Here is a 24,430-nt window from a genome sequence, read left to right as displayed (position 1 = left end):
TTCCAACCGACTTTTCATACACAAACAGCAGTTGACCGGCATTGCCTGGTTAAACGTTGTTGTGATGCCTCGTGTAAGGAGGAGAAATGCATACCATAACGTTTCCGGCTTTGATAAAGGTCAGATTGTAGCCTATCGCGATTGCGGTTTATCGTATCGCGACATTGCTGCTCGCGTTGGTCGACATCCAATGACTGTTAGCAGAATATGGAATCAGTGGGTTCAGGAGGGTAATACAGAACACTGTGCTGGATCCCAATGGCCTCGTATCACTAGCAGTCGAGATAACAGGTATCTTATCCGCACGGCTGTAACAGATCGTGCAGCCATGTCTCGATCCCTGAGTCAACAGATGGGGACATTTGCAAGACGACAACCATCTGGACGAACAGTTCCACGATGTTTGCAGCAGCATGGACTATCAGCTCTGAGACCGTGGCTGCGGTTACCCTTCACGCTGTATCACAGACGGGACTGCCTGCGATGGTGTACTCAACGACGAAGCTGGGTGCACGAATGGCAAAACGTCATTTTTTCGGATGAATCCAGGGTCTGTTTACAACATCACGATGGTCGCATCCGTGTTTGGCAACATCGCGGTGAACGCACATTGGAAGCGTGTATTTGTCATCGCCATACTGGCGTATCACCCAGCATGATGGTATGGGGTGTCATTGGTTACACGTCTCTATCACCTCTTGTTCGCATTGACGGCACTTTGAACAGTGGACGTTACATTTCAGATGTGTTATGACCCGTGGCTCTTCCCTTCATTCGATCCCTGCGAAACCCTACATTTCAGCAGGATAATGCATGACCGCATGTTGCAGGTCCTGTATGGGCTTTTGTGGATACAGAAAATGTTCCACTGCTGCCCTGGCCAGCACATTCTCCAGATCTCTCACCAGTTGAAAACGTCTGGTCCATGGTGGCCGAGCAACTGGCTCATCACAATACACCAGTCAGTCACTACTCTTGATGAACTGTGGTATCGTGTTGAAGCTGCATGGGCAGCTGTACCTGTACACGCCATCCAAGCTCTGTTTGACTCAATGCCCAGGCATATCAAGGCCGTTATTACGGCCAGAGGTGATTGTTCTGGGTACTGATTTCTCAGGAACTATGCACCCAAATTGTGTGAAAATATAATCACATGTCAGTTCTATATAATATATTTGTCCAATGAATACCTGTTTATCATCTGCATTTCTTCTTGGTGTAGCAATTTTAATGGCCAGTAGTGTAGTATATGTTAAACATTATGTCTGATGCCTCAGACAACCAAAAATGGGAATGAACACATTCGAGACTAAAATAATAGTATAAATAAATAAGAGCAAATCTTGAGATACTAATATTAATGCAAGTAAACAAATTTTGTTACTTGGTAAGAGCAGAAACAGATCACAGAAATACATTGGACAATAAAGGAAGAACTGAAATGACCAAACAAGCTTTCAGAAATGAGAATAATTTATTATCAAACAACCAGCTAACATAGAAACAATAAAGAAATTATGCAGGACATCATCTGTATTTGGAGCACTTTAAATTATGACTGTGAAGATGGAATCCGAGAGAATAGGAAAACATTACAAGTAAATGATATGAGTATATAGAGAAGTTCAACAAAAATCTCTCAGTCTGAAAGAAAATCCAATGAACAAATTATAAAACTGTTCATGAAGAATTACTTAGTTTCATATTCTATGAATCATTTGTAGAATCGAGTGTAATGATGTGGAATGGGTCACTTTACATTCAGATGTAAATATGGCAACAGGATATATATATATATATATATATATATATATATATATATATATATATATATAAAAAACTCCTTGCAAATGTTTGACCTGTTGCCATATTTACATCTGCATGTAAAGTGACCCATTCCACATCATTACACTCGATTCTACAAATGATTCATAGAATATGAAACTAAGTAATTCTTCATGAACAGTTTTATAATTTGTTCACTGGATTTTCTTTCAGACTGAGAGATTTTTGTGGAACTTCTCTATATACTCATATCATTTACTTGTAATGTTTTCCTATTCTCTCGGATGGTCTTTAAATATGTCTGCTTGTGTCTGTATGTGTGGATGGATATGTGTGTGTGTGTGCGAGTGTATACCTGTCCTTTTTTCCCCCTAAGGTAAGTCTTTCCGCCCCCGGGATTGGAATGACTCCTTACCCTCTCCCTTAAAACCCACATCCTTTCGTCTTTCCCTCTCCTTCCCTCTTTCCTGATGAGGCAACAGTTTGTTGCGAAAGCTTGAATTTTGTGTGTATGTTTGTTTTTGTTTGTGTGTCTATCGACCTGCCAGCGCTTTCGTTCGGTAAGTCACCTCATCTTTGTTTCTATATATATATATATATATATATATATATATATATATATATATATATATATATATATATATAATTCCTATGCGCAATGTTTTACATATAATGTAAACAGAAATTGTGCTATGGAATAACAATAGTTATCAAAGAGGAACTTTTTCAGTTTTCAAATTTAACACTCCTGTTTGTCAGATGTATTTTATCATTCGGTATGTGATGAAAAATTGTGGTTGATACTATAATGCACCCCTTTCTTGGTTAAAAAGCCAACCTAGATTGTGGAATAACGAATGTAATTTTTCTTCTGTTATTATGTACATAACTGTTTGTTCCGCACTGAATGGAGTATTTCTAACAAACTTCACGAGGCAGACAAAATACCTAACTTCTTGAACAAATATCAAGAAGATGATTGCTGGTGAGCACCACATAATATCCTTATGGCAGGTTTTTGAGCCATCAAAACTTTCTTTCCTAAAGATGAGAACATTGTTCAAAAGACATTACTGAATTAAAAAAAAAAAAAAAAATTAACTTACTCTTATTTCTCCCCAAGATTTCTGATGATGCAAGCTACAAATATGCCTTAACTGAATAGTTTTAAGAATTCAAACACATATTTTTTGCTGTTAAAGTTCTCATCAATATGAGCACCTGAAATTTTGAGGTTTCCATCCTATTTATTATATCCTCAGTGTGTGTTACTTTTATAATTGGTGTAATACCTCTAGACATGCAGAACTGAATTTTAAGATTATTATTCTGTTGCTTTACATAAGTTTGTGTTGATTAAAATACCTGTATCACCTAAGATGCAATTAGTTCTGCTTGTTGGATATTAGATGGAAGGTTACATATTATTGGACTTAAGACAGAACCATGTGGAATAATGTAAGTACTTGCTCCCCAATCAGAAGAATGTCCCCTGCAAAAAGATACTGATTATAACAAGATACACAGAAGAAAAACTAAATTAATTGGATCCGTTATTTGACGTAACAGCTTCATAAAAAAATCCAGGGACAATAACCAACAGGCAAGTCCTAGGGACCTGTATTGTAAAATGACATAAGTGGAATAAACCAGACAAATCACAATCAAACTGTAAGAACGGTGAGAGAGAACGACGGTTACATCGACAACACTTTGGCTTTAGCACCAGAAGATGAGGCAACAGATCAATCGCATCCACAGTAATAGACGAAAGTCGCAATGTCGCAAGTCAGCCACTGACCCTGATGATGATGACGGAGCTGCCCGGCTCGGCAGTAGCCACCTGTGCACGGTGGCCCGGCTTGAGCCGCGTCTCCTTGGCAGTGCCCGCGAGGCAGCAGATGATGTCCACAGGGAGCAGGTTCTTGAGCATGACGGCCGGCCGCAGGTAGATGTTGTAGCAGGAGCTCGCCACCGTGTGCCGGCTCGTCTGCTCGAAGTACACCTGCTCCAGTTCTCCCACAATCTGTAATTTAGCACCAGTTCAAATTGTGGTGTGCTTTAGCGTGAGACACATCCCATATATATGACCCAGGCAAGGAAGAAATTTAAAAACGGCAGTCCCCTGCAAAGAACAAAGCTTAGCAGATACTTATTCTTGAGGGGTCATTTGACTTATTCCTATGAGAAAATTGAGAAACTCTTGAAATTATTTTTGCACATCATGTTGCACCGGTTGTATTCTGCGGATACTGCAGAGAGGGGTCTCTACAGATTTTACCCTCCATTACTCAATTAACTACTCCATGATGCCTTAGGATGTTTCCTACTAACCAGAACTATTTTTTCATCAAGTTGTTCCAAATTTTCTTTCTCCCCAATTCAGTACTGGTCCACTTCAATGGTGTTCTGATCAATTTCTTTCAAGGAGACCGCATGACAATCAGATTTTTGTATTTTTCATAGTTGTGGTACATGAAGTCCATAACTCAAATATCAGTCAAAGCATTTTGACGAAACTCAAAAATTCCAGAAAAATCGACTTCAAACTATTCTGAGCACCTTCACTTCTGTGACACACAGCAGATTTTATCGGAGCACCACACGGTTTCTTAGGTGGCCGAGGATTCCATTTCTGGCCAGTACAAATTTTAAACAACAGTGAATGTTCTGCAAACATTTCTGTGAAGCATAAAATATGTAAAAATGGAGGGAGGGGGAAGACAAAAATTTAAAAATGAGAGGGGGCAAAAATGAAAAATGGTCTGTAGTGCTTGAGATTGGTAATTTCTGGTTCGAGTCTCATTTCAGTACGCAATTTTTTGTATTTTCCATTCAGATCTAATATCCAGGTCATTTAGGTACAAAATTCATCAAATATATACTAATTAACATATATCTGATTGTCAGTTTTTATGAAAAATGCCTGTCTTCTTATTTCTAATTACATATCCCACACAAAATATAATTTCTTAATTACTGATCTTTTACGAAAAGACTGATAATAAATGTTCTTTCAATAAAAAAGACATTAAAAAATTAATTTTTTTCATTTTTATGTATTTTGCACTTCACAAAAATGCTCATAGAATATGCACCACTGTTTAAAACTTTGCATCAGCCAAGAATCAACCAAAATCATCCACGTTGCAGATGAACATTTTGGCCAGTCAACAAACTGACCATGCGTTACTGAATATAGATACTTGGAAAATTTCGAAGTTGATTTTCTCAAGAATTTTTAGAGCTACATCAAATTTTTTTGGAAAATTAATATCTGAGTTCTGAACTTCATGTACTATACACTGCGCATAAAAAATTACTAAAATATGATTGCCATGCAGTCTCTTCATTATACAATAAGTGATGACTCAGATAAATAATTAACTATAAATGATTTTATGCGGTGTTTATGGCATTTTTTCTTGGAAACATGATTTCAATTAAATTGTGTCTTGTCAGACAGAGCAGACAAAGTATGTTTCACTAACTGAAAAAAAAACCAATGAAATTAATTTAAGGACTTAAAATAAGAACCCACTGAACAGCAGAACAGCTGAGTCATTGAAAGTTACTTAAAACAGGGAACTGTACTAGCACATCCCTCTACATATAAGCATGCACACCTATACGGCTACAACTTGCCAACCAAATCAGCATATTTTGCACATACACAGACTGAAGCAACAAATGAAAATTTGTACCGAGTCCTGGATTCTGCCGAGGTGCTATTCCAAAGCAGTTGGAGAGCCCTTGTGTGCTGTTTGAGTTTACGAGCAATACCAAGTGGGCTGAGGCGTGAACGGGAATTTGGACTGAGGAGGGGGGGTGCACTAGGACAGTTCGTGCAGTTGTGCAAAGCTACTGTGCCAGTGTGGCACACCGGTTAGTGCATCTGCCTAGAGAGCACGAGACGTAGGTTCAAATCTTGGCCTCGGTACAAATTTTAATTTGTTGCTTCAGTCTGCATATGTACACCATACATGTCTGAGACCTGAAAATGTCTCTGGAACCATATAGTGTCATTTGAATCAGCATAGTTTATGTGTGACTTGATGACCCAGCACTTGCAGCATTTCTATTAATATTAATTAGAGGATTGTTTTTTACCTTCACTCCTTAAACAACAAACCTTCATAAAGAATGGGTCCTTATCCTTCTTGTCTTTTGGTTCACACTGGAGCATCTTGCTGTGTGTCAACATATTCTGCAGTTCCTTCCACACAAATGGTATTACTGAGACAGTGTACCTGTAATGATAATTATTATTATTACATTAAATTGCAGTGAAGCTTCCATGCTGCTGTGGCAATATACAGACTACAGTTATACATAAAATCACTGAATTTCCTCTAATCCTACAATACATCCAGTTCCACACTGAGGTGTCCCAGGCTGGGTGTTTAGGACTTATCTTAGGGCTCTTCCACTCAGCTTTCCGAGTTCCACACTAACTTATTTAAGGTGGCACTGACACTACTGTACTGCTCAAAATTTCCCTGCACAGATCTTACTGCCCTCCAGGTCTGTAATCACATTATGACTGGTTTGGGTCCAACACTACAGATTAGGCTTTACCAAGATACAGCCTGCCTCTTGCTTCACCTTTCTCAAAATTGTTCAAAATTCTCCTTACTCAGAAGAGGACCTTATTTGCCTTGCAAACTATCCCTCTTACATGGAGACCCCAATCCAATCTGTGTGCAGATGTCACTCCTCCAGAAACCTATCTCCCCCTTCCCACCCACTTCCTTACATATACTCTAATGTTGCTAGGATTTACTGGAGCAGAAACTGACCGACTATTGCTAATGCTCATACTCCTTTCATTCGTGTTTAATCACTTCTCTATTGTTGCAAGGTCATTGTAGAGAGCCTCACAGTCTCTGAAGTGCCCCATTTTGTAATATACTCATAAAATCAGTGGGTGTCAAATTTTCATCACACACAGCCTGCCCCAGACACAATGAGAATAAGCAGTACAGCACCACATGAACACAGGCTGATGTCCTTTTCAATCAAATTCAGTCGAGTGTGTGACTGAGTTGACATGAAAATAAAACCGGAAATGTTTCATCTACTGTTACAGGTACACTCCAGAAGGATAGTTATATGTCTTGTTCAGCTGTTACACACTGCAAGCATCTCAAAATCCCAATAGGACGGTATGGGCAAAGAGGAAGATTGAACGCTTGCTATTTGGAGTTTATAATTTTACTTTTCATTTCTTATCACCAACTGTTCTTGTGAAAACTTCAGCCACAGTGTAGTGCTGCTCACACATTCAAGCAACACTCTAAATTTCAGCTAAAATCAACAAATTGCCTTCCACATCCTGCACTTGTTGCAGTATAAGGAAAATGTTGTCAATGCATCTCCGTGTCAAGTTGAAGGCAGCCAAAAGGAGGATAGTGTATGATAGCCAATGAACAGCTGTTAACTAGACACATTTTCATGCCGTTAACCTGTGCACCTTTTATGTTAAAATGTTATTAATGATTTAGTCTGAAATACAATCCTGACTGTAATGACTATGATACAAATTAATTACTCACACTGTGTGGCTTCCCCACTCATTTTACTACTTACATGAATTTATTTCATTAATATGCACAGCATTTGTGCACTGTCCCAGTTTAATTACTATTATTGTGGCGACAGACTGATTTGTAGTGTAACTTTATGTTTAGAGTAGGTTGGAAAGTGTCAGTTTAGTTGAGAGTTGGTGAAGTCATCAAATACAAAAGGAAATTTTGGTTGATAATACAGGGTGATGTGCAGAAATTTTCTGTTTACCCAAGTCTGGAATCTTGCAGTATGTTCACACATCAGCAACAGAAATGCTAAGTATGTCAAAAACAAATAATGAAAACTTGGTGCCAAATTAGACAAGCCTGCATGTTTAAATTTTTTCAGATGATTTCTCAAAAACAGATGTTCTAGAATTAATTAGCAATGCTGGTTCTGAGAACTGCTTTAATTTTGATCTATCATGTCAGGAGTCATCACAAAATAAGATCTCATATTTTAAAGATTTAAGTAATTGAGTCACAGGTATTAACTTAATATTTCAGTCAGGATTTCTGTTTTCTAATTAATGTTTTATCTTTTGGCATATACTAAGAACACCACAAGTAGTTCTATTAGAAACATTTCATTTTTGAAGATTCCTTTCTTTTGTTTCCTTGCAGAACCTTTATCTTTACTGTCCCTCTTTAAAATCTGTCAATTGCTCATCAAACTTTTATTCCTTCTTTCCTGGTACCTCTTCCTCATCTCCTCACTGTTTTGCTGGACACTCCCTCCTCGGGCTTCACTACCGTGTCACAGACATTCAAGGAAGAATTCAATACGTGACTGTACACCTCGATCATAACAACAAAGTGATTGACAGTTGAACATGTGAGGGGGCGATGTTGTGGATTCAGTTTGTCTGTGCACACAATATGCCTGCCTCGCTAACAGCTTGGCTCTTCTATTCCAGATACATTCAGTTGCTGCCCATTAAAACACAGGAAAGTGCTCAGCAGATTAGTAACAGTCTCAGCACTTTTCTGTGCGCTTTTTTTTAACTAATATAAAACAATCTGTCATGTAAAAGAAACACACCACACACAGAAACAATAAAAACGAATCACTACTGTCAGGTACCACAAGATTTGTCTGCAACTGGAACCTGAAGTAGCAGAGCAATTTGACAACAGAGAACAGAACAGAAGGCATGAGCAAGATCATTCTCTGCTTCATCATTGCTGTGATAACAGTCCTGTAAATAAATAGCTGTCAATCACTCCATTTTTCTCATGCAGCTATAGGCTGTAGACTTTTACACTCTTATTACAACCAAGCATCCCGAAATTTTTAAATGTGGTTCTGACAATGTTCTTGTAACTTGTATGTTTTTTATTCCATAGGATGTTTCAGTAAGAGATATGAAGGCAGTCCATGTATCTTTTTCTCTAAAATTAATGGTATTCTCAAATTTGTGATCTTTCAACAATTTGTGAATTAGAGGACAAACAAAAATTCCAGCATTCAATGTTTCTTGAAAGATTAAAGGAAATCTCAAAGGAAAGGTACTAAAAACATAATCCATCTTGTGGAAGAGCCCTTAAAAGCTGTTACATGAAGTTGTGTTTGTAGTAACAGAAATAATATTTCTGTGTGTTCCTATAAGTAGTTTATGCAAGATGTTTTTAGCTACAGATACAAAAGTCTTCAATCTGACTGCATATTTACAGTAAAAAGTTTTACCTTTGGCCATGTACCACACTCATATAAAAAGCAGAGCATTTTTGTGTACACAGCTTGCTGTCCTAATATATTATGAAAACTATACTTAATAGAACGAGACTGAGAACAGTTCTGAGATCACCATGAATAAGTCCATCAAGCACATATATTTATTTTCAGTAATCTGGTATCATGCAGATGGGTGTTATTTATTGTGTGTTTCTGTGCTCCTGCAGACAAAGTGCTTTCTTTTTTCCAAAGATTCAATTTCACAGCACATTGGCATGTAAAGAATCCACGATCCATTATTCTGCACTGTTATTTGTTTATTCACACAGGTCTGAAGTGCGTATAGGTATCTGTTATCAAGGTACAAAGTGCCAAGAATTCTGTGTCAGTGACGTTTGTTTTCAAGTAATTGAGGGATAGACATCGGATAATGGCTGGATGTGATGTCCTTGTGACAAGATCTGTAGTTCGAATGATTAGTGATGAAATGTACTTTTATTAAGATGGATACTCTGGAGAATTATGAGAATATTATACAAGTAAAGATTACAGCAATGTACATGTCTGCTGCACCAATATTAGAATGCATACACAAAATGGGTACTGCATATGCTGACAGAAGACTACAAACTGCAACGAGTTGATTCTTTCCATGAATTTCTTTGATGTTATGCAGACTAAAAGAACAACTTCTTGGACTCAATTCTCACAGGTGACAAAATGTGGGCATTTCTTTCTACAGTGAGACAAAACAACAGTCACGAGTGTGGTGGCATCCCTCTTTGCCCAAGCTTCAAAAATTCAAACAGCCAGTCTGCCGGTAAAGTCACGGTAACCATCTTTTACGACCAGAAGGGAGTACTGTTGGTTGACTGACAGCTGGGATAACAATAAATGCTTACGGGCAGTCTGAAACAATGAAAGAATTCAGAAGGGCCGTTTGCAACCGGAGAAGAGGAATGCTGATCAAGGCTGTAAGCATTCTCCGTGACCCATGTGTCACCTGTTATGATGTAAAGCACCTTACAGGTATGTGTGGTATGCAACAGTGACAATGGATCTGTCACCCTTTCAATGAGTGTTACCTTTAACAAATCTTGTGAATATACGGTCACCTTTCTTGAGTATCCTTGTGGTCTGGCTACTCTGCCCCACATATGTGCATGAACTACTTTTTTTCTATGGACTTTGTTTCCCTGAGGGTGGTAAGGAAAGAAAGTATTAGCTATTCAGAGCTACTCAATGAATTTTACTCTTCCATTAAAACTATTCTGTGGTTTTAACATTATTATGGAAAGGAAACTTGCTACTCACCATATAATGGAGATGCTTAATCGCAAATAGGCACAACAAAAAGACTGTCACATTATAAGCTTTCAGCCCTAAAGGCCTTTGTTGAAAACAGATTCTCTCTCTCTCTCTCTCTCTCTCTCTCTCTCTCTCTCTCACACACACACACACACACACACACACTCACACACACACACACACACACACACACACACATTGCATTTGCACAAACTACAGACTGAAACATGCACAGTGAATGGTTCCCAATTACGTACTACTTAGTAAGTTATTAAATGTCACGATAATTTTTAGTTGTCCGGAAGACACAGTTATTGGAACAGAGTATTCCTAAGAATGCTACGTTACACTACATGGTCAAGTGTCAATCTCTTGGAAAAACTTTGGTTTCAACCACATCATCCCTAAGATGGAAGAACACTTGTCTGGATGGCAGTTCTGATCTGACAATGAGGTCAAAGGTACAGTCCAACGCTTCCTGAAGGACACGACGTGAGACGGTACGACACGGGCATCGTAAAACTGCCACAGTGCCTACAAAATTGCATCAACTGTAATGGAGATTGTGTGGTATAGTGAAGGATTCTTCAGCCCTTAAAATCAAGTAACTATGACAAAAAATAAACGGTTGTTGTACATTTAAAAATGTAGGAGATATCAGTCTTCATAATACCCTTCTACAAACATACTGAAACAAAGTTGTATCCAGACATAGGCATGTTTTCATGCTTACCATTTCATCTCCTAATCGTGAAGGTGTCCTCAGAGTCAACAAAGATTCAGTTACTATTTTCACACTTCAATCATGTGAGCTTAAGTATACACAGGTGCCGCGCTCACCCCTTGACGCTGAAGAAGAGCTCGTTGGTGGGTGTGTAGATGGCGTAGAGTGGCAGGTTGAGGGGCCGCCCCGCCTGCACGGTGCCCACGCGCTCCACCTCATTGCCCCGCCGCGTCATGTAGTACACGTCCACTGGCTCACTGAAGTGGTTGTACACCTGTAAAAATTTTGCAGTGCAGTCTCCATGTTTTCACGTTCCCTTTCACTCAATTTCTGAAGACCTCGCAGAGTGAGTGAGTGAGTGAGTGTGTGTGTGTGTGTGTGTGTGTGTGTGTGTGTGTGTGTGTGTGTGTGAGAGAGAGAGAGAGAGAGAGAGAGAGAGAGAGAGAGAGAGAGAGAGAGAGAGAAGGGGGGGAGGGGGAGGGGGGGGGGGGGGGGGGGGGGAGAAAGAGAGAGAGAGAGATAGCGCCAAGGCTGGAGTGTAATCTTAGAATGAGTGCCATCAGATCAATACTGGAGCTTTTTCTGCTCATCAACTTGCTCAGCATCCTTGTCTGGTGGACATCATCACTAGCACTGCATTCACCAACTCCAGCAGGGGAGGGGGGGAGGGGCAGACACTTCACACATACACATATTCTGTAGGATGCTGTCGTGACTGTGTTGTTTACCAATAACATTGTAATGATATCACAGATGGCAAATGCCTTTGAAGACCACTGTAGGGAACAGATAATGCCTTGAAAGCAGGTTAGAGAACAGACATTTACAAATTTAAAATAAAAAAATGTGAGGGAGGTTTGTGTAATAGTGTATTGCCAGATTACGTCTCATGACAGTAAGGGATCGGGTACGAAATGAAGTACTAAAAGTAGAAGATGAGTTCTACTAGTGTGGCAACAAAATAACTGATGACTGCTGAAAGAGAGATGAAATAAAAGTAGACGGCCAGTAGCAATGATAGGTTTTCTAAAAAACAGGTATATGTTAATATCAACTATAAATTGAAGTGTTAGGAAGTCTTCTTTGAAACTTTCTCCAGTGTGGTCTTGTATGGAAATAAAAAATTGCATTATAAAAATTAAAGACAAGAAGAAAATACAAGCTTTTTAAAGGTAGTGCCAGAGAAGTGCTCTGAAGATGAGGAGTTGATAGTGACTAATGCAGTAGTATGCGATGAAACTGGGAAGAAAAGAGCTTTACGGTACAACATGGCTGAACGAGAGAGGCTGACAGGATACATCCCAAGATACCAAAGTTTGTAAATGTAAGAAGCTGGCAGTGGAGGTGGGGTGTAAAAATAGTATAAGGAGACCAAGTGATTAATACAATAAAGCAGGTTCAGTTCAATGTAGACTGCAGAAATTATTTACACAGGACAGACAGACAACAGTTGGCAGCTGCATCAAACTAATCCTGGGACTGGATAGTGCAGCAACAACAAACACCATGTGCATGTATTTCTAGAATAAAAAGGGTGGATGTTGTTATATGTATCCATATACCACACGTTAAGCCACTATGAGTATGATTCAATAAGTACTCTTGTTAAGATCAACGATTCCTTTCTCCAATAAATTACAGATAACTCCATTAAAAATGTGCTACTGTGTGGCAGAACAGTAACCATATTGGAAGCTCGATACCCAACTCGATTAAATGATGCGTCCGACCGTAGTATGTCTAAAAAGATACACAGACTTACTGGCTCCAAACACTTAACCATATGTCTCCACTTGAACTCAGAAGGCAGGAATTCTCAAATACATATAAGAAGATACTAGTCGACCCTGAGCTCCCCATTTGTGGCAGTATCCAAAGTGCTACAACTAAAATGGTAAAATCGAGCCACCCAGCAGTAAAGACACTGCAGAACACGTTGATGAAGGATTTGAAACAAACCATAAATGGTTGCAAAACACATCCACTAAGCACCATGTAAAGGCACTCCTCTAGCATTACTTTTCCTTAACAGAAGTAGTTGATACCAGAAATATTTTCAAATTTTGAACGGGTTATCATCATCTCAGCTGTTTCTCTGAAAAAATTCATATGATTTTTTACATGATGTGTTATATTTCAAGCTAAAATCTATAAAAAGAAATTACTTTATTTTCTTTGCTAGAATCAATATGTAATAGCTCTGTATGCACAGTTAAAATTATTTTTTTAGGAACATTTGAAATTACGAAATATTTCACACACTTAAAATTTCTATTACTAATTACGCAATTTGGCACTGTTTATTATTTTTATTTCTGGATTCATTTATAAATAATAATACAAACTACTAGAAATTCATTTGTCAAGAAAGATTGTAAGCCCTTTGGAATACCATTATTACTGCAGAGTGAAGTAGTAGTGGGTATGCCCCTGATGTGGCCGGATGTGTTTTTGTATTGTGGAATAACACCGCAATTTTGACTTTCTTAATGTGAAAATTCGAACAACAGTGCGATACAGAAAAATGTAAGAGAATAAATTATCATGAAAACAAAAAGACTGTATATACATTCTTCAAAGTTATCAACTCCAGTTGGAACCAGGAGAACCTAAAATATAAAAAATTTCAGCTTCAAGAGTCAGCCCCTAGGCATGAAGAACTGGAGCCAACAACAAGAAAAGGAGATAAGTAAAAAGTTTACTGTAAATCTTACTCCTTTTGTATTTTTGAAAAAAGACACTTTACCATCGACAATAGTAGCAGCATCACCAAATTGTGGGAGGGGGAGATTATGACCACCAGGAGCAAAAACCTAACCTCAGTATGCACTTTCAACCAACAAGCTACAATTTGCTTTGGCATAAGTGGAAGGCATGACACAAACTGTGTAGTATGCGAGAACTACTCCTCCCCCCCCCCCCCCCCCCCCAATGTAAAAACTGCCCAACCCCTGCTCTTGCAGAAAACTACCCCAAAGCATCCAACATACTATGCAGGAGCGTCCTTTAACATCATATTGAGGCAATGAAAATAATTTCCCCGACACTGATTGTAGACGTTGTTGACTGGATTGACAAATTACATTTAACATTATAAACTATTGTCTTCTTCTTCTTCGGTTATCAACCCACAGGTTGGTTGGCAGCAGCACGCCATTCCGTTCTTTTGTCAACTTTCTTCTTCATATCTGCACATATAGGTCTGGCACCCGATGTCATTTATTACTTGTTGAATGTAGCTTAATCTAGGTCGTCCTCGGCGAGTTCTTCCTTCAATGATTCCTTCTAATATTCTCTTAATGAAATTGTTATGCCGTAAAATGTGACCTATGAAGGTTATTCTTCTTTTCTGTATATTTCGCCAAAGAGATCTGTTTTCTTTCACTCTTCTGAGGACATCTTCGTTTGTAGCCTTGTCTCGCCAGCTGATTTTTTCCATTCTCCGGTAGCACCACATTTCGAATGCCTCTAATCTTCTCTTTTCTTCTTTTCCACTAGTCCAAGTTTCACATCCGTAAAGGGCTGTACTCCACACATAGGTTTTCATGACTCTCTTTCTTACGTCTAAACTAACATTTCTACTCGTCAGTAAGTTTCTTTTTCCATTGAATGCTATTTTGGCAAGTTGTATTCTGTTTTTAATGTCACTTTTGCTCCTTCCATCTGCTGTTATTTTGCTACCTAAGTAGTTAAATTCTGTAACCTGCCCTAGTTTCTCTCCCTTTATTGTTATTCGTATGGGTTCATTGTAGTTCAGGGCGCCACTCACCATCACTTTAGTCTTTTTCTTATTTATTTTCATTCCATACTGTTCTTTTAAGGTGTTTTCCATTTCATTGAGTGCGGCTTCTAAATCTTCTTTCCTTTCTGTAATTATGGCGATATCATCTGCATATCGCAACATATCTATTTTCATTCCGTTAAGTTTTATTCCTACTTCAATATTCTCTCTTATTTTGTCTATTGCTTCTTGGATATATGCGTTGAAAATTACTGGAGATAGTGGGCATCCCTGTCTCACTCCTTTCCTTATTCTTGCTGTTTCTTCTTTGTTTTCCTTCTTAACTAAGGCTGTTTCATTTTGGTATATTTTAAAGATTATCCTTCTATCATTATATTTCAGACCAGCCTTCTTCAGAATTCTAAACATTTCTGGCCATACAACATTGTCAAATGCCTTTTCGAGGTCTACGAAGGCTATAAATACTTGTTTGTTTTTGGAAATTTGTTTCTCAATTATTAGTCTTAAAGATAAGATTGCTTCCCTCGTCCCTACACCGCTTCTAAAACCGAATTGGTCTTCACTTAGAGTGCTATTCAATTGGTTTTCAACTCTTTTCAAAATTATTCTTATTAGAATTTTTGATGCGTGTGAAAGAAGACTGAGTGTTCGATGGTTTTCACAGTCCATAGTAGATGCTTTCTTAGGTATGGGGAATATGATGCATTTCTGATAGTCTTCAGGAACTTCACCTGTTTTGTATATTTTCTGTATGAGTTGCAGTAATGTAGCTTTCATTTTGTCTCCTGATTTCTTAATTAGTTCAGAAGGTATATCATCAACACCTGCCGCTTTCTTATCTGGTAGTTCTTTTAGTGCTTTTTCAAATTCATCTTTCAGAATTGTGTCCCCTAGTTCTTCTTTCTCTACTTCTTCGCTTAATTCTATCATATTATCTGTACCATATATCTAAGATACTTTTACTCCACTTTTTATCTAATTTTCGTTACTACCGTTGTTTTACACCCGTAAATAATACTGTGTGTTCTCCTGCTGCAGCAGATGATTATGTGATAAGCAGGTAGAATAATTACTTCTTGTTGCATCAAACTGTATAGGAGAGCTCTAAAATGGAGCTAAAAGCTGTTCCATTCTAGAGCAGTGGCTTACTGACCTGTATGATGCTCCTCAGTGTGACTATGGTGCTGCTGTCATCCACAGTCACCTCCGACACAATTCCCCACGGATCGTTGCTCTCCCCTCGATGATTTAACGGGAAGTACCTTTTGTCCGCACGCACGACGGGAAGTCTTAGAATGCAATCCCGGTCCAGGACCTGTGACCGCAAACATTGACTTACGTTCAAACTGGCCAACATTTCTTACCTCAGCTAAAACAATTATCTGTTAGCATACTGTTGACAAAAACTCTTTCTAATTAGCATTAGTAAGTGCGGTTTTGTCCAGAAGATGAGAAATGTGCCACTATAGTACCAGTCATATCCAGAGTTTTATAAATGCAGCTATAGAATGGCATTAGCTTCTTGCTATTGTGGCTCTTGGGCTAGATTAACAGAAACACATAAGTTGCAAGACACAAAATTGGCACTTGGATTAAAGTTATGTGACTGCAATCTGTGAGTACTGTGACACTTTGCTTACATACGTCATGTTGTTACTGGTATTTATTCACGCAAAGACTATTCAAAGCTATAGCAAAATAAAGATTCACTTTGAAAATTTTAATAATACTCACTACGTAAACAGTGTTTTCAAATTACACTGATCATAAATTTTTGCATACACTTTTTTCAAGAGAAAAAACATTTTCTGCAAATTCAGAGGCAATTTCATTAATATTTTGCATTTAAAAATTAGTATTATTTAAAAATTATCTCTTCATCACAAATCTATCACACTTTTAAAAAATTTTACTTCAACAAAATAATACGAAATGACTTAACAATTATTGGTATTACACATTTTGAAAACTGATGCAACTAATCATCATCTAGCCAGAGGATTTCTCACGTGATAGAATCCACTAAGTTGTTCTCGATGGCCAGCGTTCATCATACGAGGCGAGGGTATTGTCAGAAGTACCCCAGTGGACTGTGATAGGACCACTTTTACTCTCTCTATACAGGGGGAGAAAAATTGTGTCACGAAATTTTAACCCTGGATAGTTGATGCCAGTAGGAACGAAAATTACTAATTTTGTGTAGGTTGACAATGCACAATTTTTAAACTAAAACTTGGTGCCACGGGCTCCGATTGGTTGCAGGATTGCCCTGTTGTCGGATGCTCTGGACAACGAATGACCGCGAATGCTTTGCCTGCCAGAGATTACGATGTTTCCGAGGCGGCCTGCACGCTCGGTGGTAGTGCGCCGGCCTTCCACTCAGGGTGCCTGGGGGAGAATCTGCCGGGTCCCGACACATCCACTGTAGTTTCACGATAAGACGTACCGGGAACAAACACATCAACAGCTGTTAGTTCATGTACACAAAGTCTTTTGCATATTGTTTCAGCACCAAAGAAGGCCTTTCTATGTAGCTAGTACATTGTTTACTTAAAGCAGGTGCTCAAACGGGCGACCCTCTGAGGCGACAAACTTGGTAACACTGAACGGTGTTTTGCCGAACTCTTTCAAAGATTCCTGGCATTTCCCTGATGTGAATAGCGGCATTTTGAATGCGATCCATTAATTACTCTTCTTTTTTAGGTGGTTCGCATCTGGATGGGTGAACTAGAACCTCTAAAAATTCCGACAGGAAAAAGTCCGGTGGGGTGAGGTCTGGTAATCGCAGGGGCCACGTCCTACGAACACCTCTTCCAATTACCCAGCCGTCGAAGAGTTCATTTAAATATCTGCGCACAGCACGACTGTTACACGTGGGTGCCCCATTGTGCTGCAACCACATTTGAAGCCGTACGTCCAGGGGAACATCTTCCAGCAGGCCAGGTAGAGTTTCTTGCAAAAAGAAAAGGTAATTTGACCCAGTAATATGAGGTGGTAGAAGGATTGGCCGAATCAGATGGTCGCCCACAGTGCCTGCTCAAATGTTGAGCGAAAATTGTTTCTGGTGTCTGCGGACATATGTGACACGAGAATTTTCTCTTGCGCAATAACGAACATTTCAAGTTTTGTAAAGGCCATCCAGATGGAAGGCGCACTTGTCGGTAAACAACACAATGGCGGGGAAGTCGGGATCTCGTGCAACACGTTGTAGAAACCACCAGCAAAATCCTAGCCTGTATTCATAGTCTGCCACGGGATTTAGGTCTTGGACAGGGTGGAAACTAAATGGATACTGGCTGCCATTCCTCAAAACCTCACAGACTAACCGATGCGTGACCTCCACGTCGTGTCCAATCGCCAGAGCACTTGTCATAGGTGCTTTCTCGAAGCACTCGAGAACAGTCTCTTCAAATGCAGCATTCAGTCACGTTTGAGGTCTTATAGCATCACCACAGTATTCCGCTAATGAGCCCGTTTCGCCAAGTCGCCGGTGAATTGCTGTCAACATTTGCCGGTGTGGGTGGCGTCTTGCCGGGTGCCGTTCCTCATACAACCGTCAAGCTTCGTGCGCCTTACTGTCGGCCAGTCCATAAACAAAAACCGTATCTCTTTTTTCTTCAAACAAATACTGTGCCGCCATGCTTACTGTATGACTAAATCGTGTGTGTGTGTGCTCCAAACCAAAGCTTACATGTGAATACCTCTGACACGAGGTGGACACAAACAGCAAGACCTATTCGATACATACGCTTATCACGCTGGGGCAGTGAGGGGGCAATGGACGTTTGCACGTGTGAACCGACAACCGTAGCGCTGCCCGTCAACTGACAAACAGCAACAGGGGAACCCCACGGCCAATCAGAGTGTGTGGCGCCAAGTTTTCATAGTTTAAAAATTGTTCATTGTCGACCTACACAATTATGGTTCCCGCTGGCATCAGCTATCCAGGGTTAAAATTTCATGACACAATTTTTCTCCATCCTGTATATATAAATGATATGACAGGCAGCGAGAGCAGTAATCTGCAACTGTTTGCTGATGACACTAAGGTGTATGGCAAGGTTGGCAAAATGCCGTTGTTGAATGCAATGTGGCCCAAACAAAAATTCTATTTGGTTTGAAGGAGTGGCAGCTTGCTGTACATGTAGAATAATGTAAGTTAATGCAGATGAGTAAGAAAAACAAACTAATATGAATACAGCACTGGTAGTGTACCAATTGACATAGTCACATCAATTGAATATCTAAGCATAATGTTGCAAAGCAATATACAATGGAACAAGTATGAAAGGGTGGTGGTTGGGAAGGCAAATGGTTTACTTCAGTTTATTGGGAGAACTGTAGGAGAGTGTAGCTCACATATAAGAGAGACAGTGTAGAGAACACTAGTGTGACTCATTCTCGAGTACTGCTCGAGTTTATAGGACCACCACCACGTTACATTCAAGGAAGACATCGAAGCAGTGCAGGTGCAAGCCACTAGATTTGTTACCAGTAGGTTGGATCAAACACACGAGTATTACAGAGATGCTTTGTGAAATCAAATGAGAATCCCTGGAGGGAAGAGGACATTCTTTTTATGAAGCACTATTGAGAAAATTTAGAGTGTTGACATCTGAAGTTTACTACACAACAATTTACTGCTGCCAATGCACATTTCACATAAGGACTATGAAGATGAGAGAAATTAGCTGTCTTTCCCTCACTCTATTTTCAAGGGAGCGGGAAAGGAAACAGATAGCAATGATACGAAATAGCTTCTGCCATGCACCGTACAGTGGCTTGTGGAGAGTGTATGTCAGTGTTGAAGTAGGTATAGAATATGACTAGAATTTGATGAATTTCATAATTTTGACATTAAAATGTTGTCACTAGAGCCACACAAATCAAAACAACACTGTGATTACTCAGGTTTTCTCTGTGCAGTTGTCTAATTTTTCTGTGATTTATATTAAAATTATTTGAATGAAAATACATTAGCATTTATTTAAGAATAACACTTCTAAAAAATCATTTTTTATTGCAAGAAATTTGTATGAAAAAATAATATTACATATAACACAAAATTACCAGTGAGTACCATCTTGTAAAATCCTGTTTTTGCAATGTGCAGTCAGGTTTTGGAAGTACAACACGTGTGATATGCAGATGAAAGCCCAACATATTCTAAATAAAATGACAACTTCAAAGACTTTTCTGGTCTCATACAGATACGATTTTATGTGACGAGTGAAAATTTGTACTGAGGCTCCAACCGAGGCCACTAACCACCTCGATACAGCAGTTCACACAACTGTATCGATTACCCTGGCACACCTCCCTCCTCGATCCAAATTCTCGCTACAGCCCCAGTCTACCTCAAATTTCCCCTTACACAGGAAAAGAAATGCCGAGGCTCTCCACGTTCTGGAACAGCACCTCAGCAATGAACGCAAATGGTGGATTCAGCCTAAAACCCAGAAGCACGTACTTACACAAATGGAATGACACAGTTTTTCTGTTTGTTTGTTCAGGGGAATTTAAAGAAGCTGTGGTGGCAGTGAGAATGTGGATCAAGGATGGAGACGTGCCAGGGTGATTCGTGCAGTTGTACGAACTGCTGTGCCACTGTGGCTCAGCAGCCAACGCACGTGACTAGTAAGCAGGAGACCCAGGTTCGATTTCTGCCCTCGGTACAAATTTGAACTTTCCACTTCAGTCTATAAACACGAGGAATGGCCACCACGAAACTGTGGCCGAGAGCAAAGTAGACCTCTCTGTGGCACAACATGCAGCTGAATGTAACACACTTGAGTTCAATGGCTGCTTCACTACCTGAGCCATCTGGATCCTTCCATCCACCACCAGCTTTTCTGAAATGTGCAGAGGGGGTTATCTTTACGGCACATTCTCCGCTCCCGTGATTATTCTGGCCTCGAGCTAATGTAATGTACTGTCCTCGTGCCCTCCACCCCACAGTTTCCACCCCCTCTGTCCAATCATCTCCTCCCCATTCTCATCTCCCAACCTGTTCATTTGCAGCCCTCTGCCAACGCATCTGCCTGTCTTTCCCACTCCTCTCCTTGTTTGCTCCTTTTTTCCCTCTGTGCCTGACACCCTCTCGACACTGTGCCTGTTGGCATTCTAGCCCCTGCACATTCCACCAGACAGTGTTCGTCTCTCCCCCCACCTATACACTACTATCCCTTCCCTGCCTCCTCCAGATTGCAACTTACATCCCACATGACAGTTGCATTCCAGTCCGAGATGCTGGAGTTGGTCATCGTGTGCTTGCTTGTGTGCGCAAATGGTGTGTGTCACTAGAGCCATGAAGGCTGCAGCCGAAAACTCGCGTAAGTGTCTTAATTGTGCCTGTCTGCAAACTTAGTTTGTCTTCTTTACTGTATGTAGCAATCTGTATTTTCATATATATATATATATATATATATATATATATATATATATATATATATATATATATATATATATATATATATATATATATATATATAAAGGTGTTCTACATAATTATGAACTGACCAATTTTGTTCTTATATAATGGACGGACTTATTAACTAGTACTGAAAATCACATAGCCTTGGAAATTTTCAGATATACTAGTCATCCCACAGACAACAAGAGCAGCAGATGTATTACAATGAAGATAGGTTTATCTGAATAATACATTACTGTTATATCCAACTGTTCAATTCTGCAGACAACTTGCAATCAAAGTCAGGAAAAAACAATGCAAGAGGGCTTTTGTTAGCTGCTTAAGATCTAAATTAACCTTAAAATTTATTCTTTTTCATATCTGATACAGAGCTTCTATTGTCGCAGTTAACGAGGTGCCTGTTAGAGATTGCCACTGTCGTCATCTTCATGTTGTCCTGATGAGCACAGCCGTCACAATCTCTACTAGTGACAGCTATTAACTGTCACTATCTTCCCATCAGTTTTAAGTCACGCCCTCCAGTGTGACTTCCTTCTCGTGTGTCCTTTGACAACAGTGGGTCAGTGCAGCTGACCCTCTTTTAACTCTCCCGTGCGAAAGATCAGAACTGCACCTGACAAAGACATTACACGTGGGGGCAGCTAGTCTGCAGCTTACTCTGTCCCGCCTGACTGTTTTCTCTAGTCTGCAACTGTAGCCAGTGTCTCAGCGGGCGTGCTACTTCCTCGCAGCAATGATTCGAGATTTGCCCTATTGCCCGACATTTGTAAGTTACACAGTGCTGAAAAGCTAGAGGCCCGTGCGTAGGACCTGACCCCACACAAATCTGCTACACCAACAGGACACCAGAAAAAATGTAATTGTATTATATTCCAGATACATTTTACATTCTGAGTAACAGCAGTGCAAGAAATTTCTATATACCTTCCCAAACAAAACTATTGTCTCAGCAACTTCTATCTATGAATGCACAGCATATCCCTAATACTAACAATGTGTCACATAGTGTGACATTTAAGTGGTGTCCATGTGGTATTGTGCTACAGCACACTACAAATATTGTGCTAAAATTTATGCCGTTTCTCTTAGAATGTGAGCCGGAAAACTCACTACAATTGTGCCTGTTTTCTTCGAATGTGTGTCGGTATCCAAGTAAAATGGAAGAAACTGTGTTTTATAGTGCTCTCTCTGCGATAACTAGAAGCCGATGCCTAGTGCTGAAATGATGCTCCACTGTGCTACGATTGGCCCAGATGAGGGCTGTAGCCTTCTGTTTCCAACTGTGCATGCCCTTATGTGATGTCACCCCTGCGGGCGTTGGGTGTGTTATGTTGCCCACAGCACCAGGTCAGCATTTTTCTTTGAGCACTACACATGAAGTATTGTGGAAGCGTACAGTATGAGGGATTTTAGAGGAGAAGTTGCCATAGCTCAGTAGTGAAGAGCACTGACTTGCAATTTGCTCCATCAGGTTCGATTCTTGTTTTCCATCTAATTTTATTCCTCGCAATGTCTGACTGCTTTATAAGTTTTTGACTGCTACAGACACGTTCTCTACATTCCGTGCTGAAAGTGACTTCATTGTTGTTGTGCAGCTTACCTAACGTTGCTACCTGTGTTGTAAGACAACATTCTGGCTGCTATCAAATACTTATCATTTGGTTTTCAGAAGACAACAAACAATGGAAAATCTAGTACGGAATGTTAATTCCGATTTTAATAAAGCTATTCAATGAAAAAAATTTCATTTTTGCACATCTCAGCTCAATAAAGGACTGAATTACATTTCATTATTTGTCATAGTTACTGTCCATCATCAAATTAAGTTAACCACTGCACAGAATTAAAAGTTTGCAGAGGCAAAAATGCATTGCATAAACTGTGTATGGCTGATTTTAGCCCATATGTTGCCATGCATGAAATGGGGATAAGATATCAAAGATTTATTTAAAATTAAAGACACAACAATATCTTCTTTCGTTCTCGAGTTGCTGGTTTTTATATCTAGCAGATTGTGGCACGTGACATGCCCATCTCCATTCCTGCACATCGGGAATCATGTGCTCATAACAGCTGTCATATTTAGAAAGCAGTTAACGATACTGAAACAACAATTTTTTTTTTTTTTTTTTTTAATGATATTACCTGGCAAAGTGCCATAAATGTTATCTGATAAATACTCCCATTTTTTTACTCACCGAGATATGAAAGTAACCCGTCTGCAGCAGTGAGACTGTCAATGTGATGGGATGCATAAAGATATCAATACGGCTCGAGCTTCCTGAAGATTTACATGTAGAATATGAGAGAGTGGTTCATGTACGAGTCCAGTGGTCAAGCACACTGACTGCCAATTCATTGACCGATTTGATTTCTGCTGCTACCCCCCCCCCCCCCCCCCCCCCTCCATTTTATTTTATTCCTCATATTGTTAAGTTATTGATTATAAATTTCAATAGATTTAAACAGCTCAGTATATATAAGTAAAATTAATACCTTATTTACTCGAATCTAAGCCACACTCAAATCTAAGCTGCACCTGAAAAATGAGACTCGAAATAGAGGCAAAAAAATTTTCCCGAATCTAAGCCACACCTGAAATTTGAGACTCGAAATTCAAGGGGAGAGACAAGTTTTTTAGGCCGCACCTCCAAATCAAAACAAAGTTGGTCCATTCAAATATGAGACACAATTTAGGTCGAATGAATGACGATACAGCTATAGTAGTTTGGTTCGAGTCGTAAGCTTAGCAGTTCAGCTTTACGAGGTAGCCATTGCTATGTGTCAGGCGCTCCATCCATATTTATACGGGTACCCTCCCTTTTTCACGTGCTTCATCTGATTTGAATTGATTGCTTTTTTTCTTTCATCTGATAAGTGCTGTTCTCTTTGTTATAGGTGTTTTCGTCACTCTAATCTCAAAATGCATTACTGTACTGTGTCATGCATTGTTTGTCACATTCAGATAATGAGTATTTACGGCCTGTCACCGCTCGCGGCATAGCATGCTTTTGTGCATGCTACCGCGCTTACAATTAAAAAAAATAAATAAATAAATAAAAAATAAATTAAAAAAAGGAGATAGAGAGAGAGAGAGAGAGAGAGAGAGAGAGAGAGAGAGAGAGAGAGAGAGAGAGAGAAATCGTCTCATTAGCGAAACAATGGCAAGAGACTGCTATTTGTTGTTACTTACACT

At 39.5% G+C, this 24,430-nt stretch overlaps 1 protein-coding gene across 1 annotated transcript in view; it reads right to left on the bottom strand.

Moving 5' to 3' along the window:
• LOC126428046 (intermembrane lipid transfer protein Vps13) overlaps positions 1-24,430 on the bottom strand; it is a 487,343-nt gene that overhangs the window by 164,538 nt on the left and 298,375 nt on the right. The window contains exons 38-41 of the mRNA XM_050089923.1: positions 15,955-16,116; positions 11,176-11,333; positions 5,918-6,035; positions 3,587-3,811 (exon numbers count right to left, since the gene is read on the bottom strand). Coding sequence (XP_049945880.1) covers positions 3,587-3,811; positions 5,918-6,035; positions 11,176-11,333; positions 15,955-16,116 — 663 coding nt within the window. The remainder of the gene's footprint in view (positions 1-3,586; positions 3,812-5,917; positions 6,036-11,175; positions 11,334-15,954; positions 16,117-24,430) is intronic.

The sequence above is a fragment of the Schistocerca serialis genome, chromosome 12 (genome assembly GCF_023864345.2).
Source record: "Schistocerca serialis cubense isolate TAMUIC-IGC-003099 chromosome 12, iqSchSeri2.2, whole genome shotgun sequence".
NCBI lineage: Eukaryota > Metazoa > Arthropoda > Insecta > Orthoptera > Acrididae > Schistocerca > Schistocerca serialis.
Note: the sequence above shows the minus strand (reverse complement) of the source record. Positions and strands in the feature narration are given on the sequence as shown.